This window comes from Lagopus leucura, unplaced genomic scaffold (assembly GCF_019238085.1).
Source record: "Lagopus leucura isolate 7727_CA_CO unplaced genomic scaffold, USGS_WTPT01 Super-Scaffold_100021, whole genome shotgun sequence".
Lineage (NCBI taxonomy): Eukaryota > Metazoa > Chordata > Aves > Galliformes > Phasianidae > Lagopus > Lagopus leucura.
In genome coordinates this window covers 11,037,083-11,043,712 of record NW_024962274.1, presented here as the reverse complement: position 1 = coordinate 11,043,712, position 6,630 = coordinate 11,037,083, and the positions used below count along the sequence as shown (strand labels likewise).

The 6,630-nt window shown below is 56.5% G+C and overlaps 2 protein-coding genes across 3 annotated transcripts; one reads left to right on the top strand and one right to left on the bottom strand.

The window, feature by feature from the left end:
• The first annotated feature begins 2,691 nt into the window (after positions 1-2,691).
• On the top strand, positions 2,692-4,095 carry TM4SF19 (transmembrane 4 L six family member 19). 2 transcript variants are annotated; one of them, XM_042878466.1, is made up of 4 exons: positions 2,692-2,870; positions 2,990-3,067; positions 3,539-3,705; positions 3,793-4,095. In XM_042878466.1, exons 1-4 carry the CDS (start codon positions 2,694-2,696, stop codon positions 4,016-4,018), a joined length of 648 nt encoding a protein of 215 aa, XP_042734400.1. In that variant the 5' UTR covers positions 2,692-2,693; the 3' UTR covers positions 4,019-4,095. The 2 variants fall into 2 exon arrangements, with proteins under 2 accessions (XP_042734400.1, XP_042734399.1); XM_042878465.1 differs by lacking the exon at positions 3,539-3,705 and having other exon boundaries at positions 2,692-3,067.
• An 849-nt stretch (positions 4,096-4,944) lies between these two features.
• NEU4 (neuraminidase 4) lies at positions 4,945-6,531 on the bottom strand. The gene is made up of 3 exons (XM_042878560.1): positions 6,331-6,531; positions 6,004-6,259; positions 4,945-5,837 (listed from the first exon to the last, which is right to left on the bottom strand). The coding sequence occupies exons 1-3, from the start codon at positions 6,529-6,531 to the stop codon at positions 4,945-4,947; spliced, it is 1,350 nt and encodes a 449-aa protein (XP_042734494.1).
• Between the last annotated feature and the right edge of the window lie 99 nt (positions 6,532-6,630).

Below are 6,630 nucleotides of genomic sequence, written 5' to 3'. Positions count from 1 at the left end.
GTGAGGATGCTCTTTGGGAAGATACCAGCATGTGAAGGATGTGCTAGCCAGCTCTCCAGGGCAGTGTTGCAAGAGATTTAGTCTTCTGTTTTCAGCACGTGCTCCCCTCCATGCTGTGGTAAAGAAGGAGCCAAGTCTGTGAGGGAGGCTTGCTTGTGCACTCCTACTGAGCTCTTCAATCCAGCTTAAGAAAACCTTTCCCATTCTGACCAAGTTGAAAATAGGATGTTGTCACAGGCAGGGAGCTGTGGGGTAGATCCAGAGGGTGTATGTCACTTTTTTTTTCATGTGCTTTTTCTTTCAGCAGATCCAACTCTCAGCCTTCTGACTTTTAGTGGGATTGGTTTATCTCATCTGGAGCAGTAATTTCATGAAATACCTGAGCAAGTTAAAGCAAATGTCGTATTGTCCAGGTGCAGCATGTTGCTGTTTCTTCAGTCTGGGTTCTAACCCCAAACTCAGCACGGGTCAAAGGAGGTCACCTTGGCAGTGAACGTGCCCACCTGTAGGTCAGTTTTAGTGGTGGAAACCGAATTATGGATGCTACCAGGAGGAGCGGGAGAGACACCGAGTTGTGCTGAGCACAGCTGGACATGAATGTGGTGGCCGAAACCTGGGCTGCAGAGAGCGTCAAGTGTGGTGGGATAAAACAACCTGAACAGCTCAGATAAGTGTTGGTCAGCATCCCTACGGCTGTGTCCTGCTGTCAGGGGAGGAGTTGGCTTGGGGATCTCACTGGGGCAGTATGGCTATTCATGGAGCTGCACTTGGCAGCAGCTTGGCTGGGTGACTTGGCAGAAAGTTATCTGACTAATTGCTGCACTTACACTTTCATAATCGTGTTCTTAAGCCAAGCAGGGAGTCATGGTGCTCGTGAGCTGCTCCATTCTGTGCTAAAATTAGCTCTTTTTTAAATTATTATTAGAGAACTGAGCTGGGGTGGCTGTAAGGATCAGCATTGTTGGGATACAGATCCGGCTGACGTCTCATGGGGAGCGGCTGTGAGGTGTGATTGACTGTTGTGTGTGGGAAGCTTGTTGCTGTGACGTACAGGACATGAGATAAAATTGCAACACGTTTTCTTCCTGTAAAGTGGAAAATGCTTCCCCTCAACATAAAAAGTAGAGAAAGGAGAAATGGAATTACTCCCTGCTGTCAGGTATCCTACGTGAGAATGCTTGCTCCTTGCTGCCGTGTGGAGCCTGAGGGCCACAGCTCCTTTTTCTGTTTCTCTGGTGGCACAGTGTGCTTCAGGCAGGTTTTATAGTCTCAGTGTCCCTGTCCAGGTTGGTCTGAAAGCAGAAAAAGCCGTTTTGAACCAAGTTGGGCAATACCACTTGCACACATTACTCTAGGTAGAACAAGTTGGGCTGTATACCATGTATAATATCTTGGAGTGGCACGGTACCTGTGGCACTTCCAAATGTTCTATCCAGAAATAACCTCTGCATTAATGGCAGCAGCCAGCTGAGGTCTTGGGAGTGATCTTCTGCTCTGAAACACTGTGTGAGATACAGCCGCATCTGCTGCAGCCTCTGACACGCTGCCTCAGTGTGATGAGTCAGCACCATCTTGCTTAAAAATGAATCCCCGCGTGCAGCAAGGCACCATTGCATTGTGCATCCACCATATCCACGTGGTATGGGCTGAGGTGAGCAGCCAGGCCCTGCGGGAGCACACTGCAGCTGAGCAATGCATTGCTGCCACTCCTCTACCAGCTAGAGGACCTACGCAGGATTCCTCTCCGTGCTGGACTTGTGGCAGCAAGAATTGATGTCTTTTCTCGCAGTTTGCATGGCTGGTGGGTCTCCCCCTGCCCAGGGAGCTGTATAGCTCCTGTTTGCATTTGCTTTCTGGATCTGCTTCCCTTGAGACAGTTTCGTTGTGAAGGAAATGGTGGTGCTGCTGGTGGGGGCTGCCCCGTGCGGAGGGACAGTCATCCTTCCTCATGAGCTGCTGGTTTTGTGGATGATGGTGACATGACTGATGCAGTGGGTGGATGTCTGGGATGGGCATCATAAATAGGACCCGTGGGAGATGCCTCTCAGTGTTCTTCCAGGACAGAGCTACTCCGGGGAAGGGTGAGAAGCTCTGGTTTCACGCAGCCAATATCTCCCACATTTGCTCCCAGGTAAGCCTGGAGGAAGGAGGATGGTTTCTCCAGATGCTGCTTGAATCCTTTTTGCTTTAGGCCACGGACTGATTTCATTTCTGTCATTTCTGTGCTGAGCGAGGGAGGAGATTCCCCCAGGGAGAGGGAGAAGTCCCTGCTGAGGCCAAAGGGGGACCTGCAGCAGGCCTGAGGTTGGAGCAGCCCCCTGGGTGAGCTCCAGGGAAGGAGGAGCTCTTCTGGAAGGTCTACAGAGGGGCGAAGGACTCAGTGCTGGGTCCTCCTGACTCTAGGTGAACAACAGGAAGGATGAGAGGTCTTGGGTTTGTTACAAAAGTGGGAATGATGGAAATCAGAAAGGAGATAGAGCTGCCTCGGATGGATGGGTGGCAGAGCTGGCAGTCTGCCTTGGAGCTCCCAGCTAACAGCAGCGGTGCCCTGACATTGGGTTGGCAACCCCAATTCCTCCACAGGAGCAGGGCTGTGATGCAGCTCTTCCCATGGAAACAACCACGCAGCACCCCATGGGTTCTGCTTCTGCAAAGCCAGAGCCGCCGCCTCCTCTTTTCCATGCAGGTTGGTAATGTGTGTAGGGAGATGCAGCCGCATCGTGGGCCCCTGCTTGCTGGTGCTGGGCATGCTCTCCGTGGTGGCCAGCATCCTGCTGCTCTTCCCTGGCGGGTCCTGGCAGTACCTGGTGGATGGGCACATCAGCAGGAGGGCAAAGATCATGCCAGGCACCTGGGGAGGCGGCGTCATGGTAAGCGCTGTATCTTGCATGGCCTCCTCCAACATGCACAGAGCAAGGACAAAGAGCAGGATTGGGCGTCCTGCTTTTGTTCCCCTTTGTCCCCACAGGCCACTTTCTCCTTCCTGCAGGTGCTGCTGGCAGCTATCCACATCACTGCTGTGGGATGGCGATGCGCCTGCTGCTCCGACTGCGGCACCCGTCGGAACGTAAGTCAGGGTGGAGGTTGTACCAAACAGTGTGGGGTGGGACATGGTGACGTGTCCCCTCTCCTGTTGGTGTGTGGTGGGGCATTGTAGGGTGCCTCCTCTCCCTTGGTGGGAGGTTATATGGTGCCACCTCAGTTGTGGCCCCGTGGCAGGACATCGCACAGTGTCCCCTCTCCCGTGGCCATGTGGTGGGATACGGCACAGTAACCTCATGGTGGGATGTCTGTGGAAGGCCACCTCTCGTGGGCACGTGGTGAGACATCCGTGGTGTCACTACTCACGTGGTGGGACAATGCACGGTGCCACCTATCCTCTGGCTCCACGGTGGAGCACTGCACGATGTTCCCTCAACCCTGGCCCTGCAGCGAGATGCTGTGCGATGCCCAGCCCCCTGAATGAAGGTCAGGGCAGAGCACGGGCTCCTCCTGCCTGCCCACTTCTGCCCATCTCTAAACCTCATGCTCCCTGTAGGCCTTCCTCTCTGTTGTCCTCTCCAAGCTGGCTCTCCTGGGCTCTGCCGCCTGCTTCTTCTTCTCGGGGCTGGGTCTGACTGACGGCCCTCTCTGCCTCTACAACACCACTGAGCTCAGCAATGGCCTTATCTGGGACTACCCCTTCGTGGACACCCCTAGCAACAGGTACAGGGCCCTCATGCTGTTGGCAGGAAAGTAGGACCACAGAGGGGAAGGCTGCATGTGGCTCATGCTGTCCCTCATGCGGTACAGGGCCTTGGAGAATTTCTACCTGTTCTACCCGAGCACCTGGGGCACCTGCCTGGAGCCGGTGGGCATCGTGGCATGGCACGTCACCTTCTTCTCCCTCCTGCTGCTCATCAGTGCTGCCGAGATGGTGCTAACCTTCCTCCAGATCATCAACGGCTGCGCCGGGTGCCTCTGCGGCTTCTGTGAGAGGAAGGAGGCAGGGCTCTCCCATGTGCCTGGGGTGAGGTGAGACCATGTTTCCCAGCTGTGGCCTCTGGGGAGACCACTCCTGCTCACCCCATGTCTTCCATTCCGCGACACACCTGAGCCACGTATGTAAATAAAAGCCTGATTTATTTTTGTTAATCTGTTTTGCGGTGGTGGTGCCTCCTGTGGGGGGCAGCTCAGCCTCCCAGCTTGGTCGGGGCTGGGGCTGTGCATGGAGGCGGTGCTGGAAATGGGGTGCAGGTCCCTCAGAATTCACACTCATGCGTATACATCCACGCACACAGCCAGCGTCAGGCTGGTGCCACTCAATGTGTATTTCATAGGGTCGTTAAGGTTGGAAAAGACCTCCAAACACAACCCATCCCACCGTTCCCACTGGCTGTGCCCCTCAGGACGACATCTGGATGGTTCTTGGTTCCACAGATATTTGGTTGACTGTGTGTGTTTGAGAAAGCAATTAGCTGCTTCTTTAATTCACATGAATATGGCTTTTTGGGTGTTGTGGATCTGGGTGTGAAGCTTACCCACTGGCAGGGTTTTTTGGGGGCTGGTGAGATAGCATCTCCAGCACAGGTGTGAAACTGGAAGCAGCAGGGGAGTGGCATTAGGAATCAGTTATTTATTCAGAAGGATTTTAGATGGAGGAAGGGTGGTAGGACAGAGGGACATTGGCTGAGAACTGGCATGACACGGTCGTATCAGCATGAACTTTTAAGCCCAACCACCATATATTTAAAAATCAGCAATAAAAATGAGATAAAACCCTGTTTTGGGGCAGCAGCCCTCAGCACGGTCCAGCTCCCAGCATCCCAACGTCAGCACTGCTCACAGTGCCACAGGGCTCATGCCAGGCTGTCCCCAGGTGCCACTAGCTCCAGCCAGGCCACCGGTGGCAGCCGGCCCCATCTGTCCATGGCTGTCCCCTGCCAGGGGACGCTGCGGGCGGCTCTAGCAGACACAACAGCTCCTTCGCCTTCGCTTCCTGTGGGGCACTGCAGCCGTCAGGGGGATGTTCTGGAGCACGTCGTGCAGCGTGAACATGCTGAAGGAGATCTGCTCATAGGGCGAGCGCTTCCCATTCTCATAAAGACAGGCAAAAGCAATGGCCGGGCCACCAGAGACGGGAAACTGGCTGTGGGGCAGCTCCATGTAAGCCAGGTCTGAGTAAGCGCTTGGGCCCTCGTAGATGACCCAGGGCTCAGTCCAGCTGTCTGCATCCCTGGGGAAGGTGCTGAGGTGGACCCCCATATTGACCCGCGACATGGAGCTGGTGGGGTGTGAGTAGAGCACCCATGTCGGCGCTTGAAAGAAGGGCCCAGGAGTGCCTTGGGGATCCCCTTGGAATGAGGCGCAGCTGCGAGGTCCTGTTGAAGTCCTGCTGCCAGCAACCATGGCAGGGAGCGCCTGCAGAGCTGAGCGGGGCTGAGGGCCGTACACCAAAGGTGCGGGGAAGCCGATGATGCTGCCGTGGCAGCCGTGTGGGGGCTCTACCAGCCGTGGGACCAGCTGCCCCCCATGGAAAACAGCCCCGTCATCAGTGCTCAGTGCCTGGACACGGAAGCCCAGGGAGCTGCGGGCATTGCAGTAGAGGACGTTGGAGCCATCCTCCTCATCCACCGAGACCAGCTGGCACTCTCCTGTCTGCAGGTTGGGGATGAACTCCCCAAAACGCCATCCCTGGCCGTGGTCGTCACTGTAGAAGGCGAAAGAGTGCGGGGTGGTCTTGCAGAGCTGCCCGAAGCACTCCTTGCAGTCGATGTGGTAGCTGTAGGCGGGCACCAGCAGCCGGCCGGAGCGCAGCTGGATCCCATGCCCTGGGCCCAGCGCAAAGGTGGCCCACTCTGGGGACAGGGGGACAAGCGTTACCAGTGGTCCCCTCCATCACAAGCCGCATTTCTGCCCTCAGACCCTCACTGGACCCCAGCCATGTACCATGGGGCTGCAGGCTGAGGCCTTTACTAGCCACTGCACTGGCCCTCCCACTGCCCTGCATGGCCACACTGCTACCTTTGATGGCCCTGCCGATGACCTGCTGCGTCAGGTCAGTGGCTTTGCTCCAGCTCAGGCCCTGATCGGCGCTGGTGACGCAGCAGAGGCGAGTGACATTCTGCCCAGTGACAATCTGGAAGGCTTCGGGTGTCCTGCCCAGCACCGTGATGAAGAAGAGGAAGAGGGTGCCGGTGAACTCATCATAGAGCGGGCAGGGGTTCATCGAGCGGTGGTGCTGCAGTGCCGCCGTCTCCAGCACCCGCATGTCTTCCCACTGCTTGGAGAGGGAGTAGTGAGCCCCCAGGACCCTTGGGCCATTCTCCCTCCCCGTGGACCCTGTCCCACCTCCACGTAGCTGCCATAGACGGTGCCACGGCGCAGCACCAGCAGGTTGGCGTGGGCATCGTCGGCGCTCAGCCGCTCCTCAGCAAAGGCCAGCAGCTTGGCCACACAGGGCAGGTAGAGCAGGGCTGGCACGCGGTATGTGACACCAGTGGACTCCTTCTCAAAGAGCACAGTCCGGGCAGGGAAGTGCCGGGAGCCCATGGTTCCTGCAGGAAAGAGAGGGCAGCCCCCACCAAGGTGGGGAGTGGGGAGATGCGGTGCTGCCAAAAGAGAAGAGAAGGCTGCTCTCCATGCTGCTGG

Excerpts from the sequence above, each read along its gene's own strand:
- TM4SF19 (XM_042878466.1), top strand. The coding sequence starts at position 2,694 with ATGTGTGTAGGGAGATGCAGCCGCATCGTGGGCCCCTGCTTGCTGGTG. Across the intron at positions 2,871-2,989 it reads CCTGGGGAGGCGGCGTCATG|GTGCTGCTGGCAGCTATCCA; the intron begins GTAAGCGCTGTA and ends TCCTTCCTGCAG. Across the intron at positions 3,068-3,538 it reads ACTGCGGCACCCGTCGGAAC|GCCTTCCTCTCTGTTGTCCT; the intron begins GTAAGTCAGGGT and ends TGCTCCCTGTAG.
- NEU4 (XM_042878560.1), bottom strand. The coding sequence starts at position 6,531 with ATGGGCTCCCGGCACTTCCCTGCCCGGACTGTGCTCTTTGAGAAGGAG. Across the intron at positions 6,260-6,330 it reads TCTATGGCAGCTACGTGGAG|TGGGAAGACATGCGGGTGCT; the intron begins GTGGGACAGGGT and ends CTCTCCAAGCAG. Across the intron at positions 5,838-6,003 it reads CATCGGCAGGGCCATCAAAG|AGTGGGCCACCTTTGCGCTG; the intron begins GTAGCAGTGTGG and ends CCCTGTCCCCAG.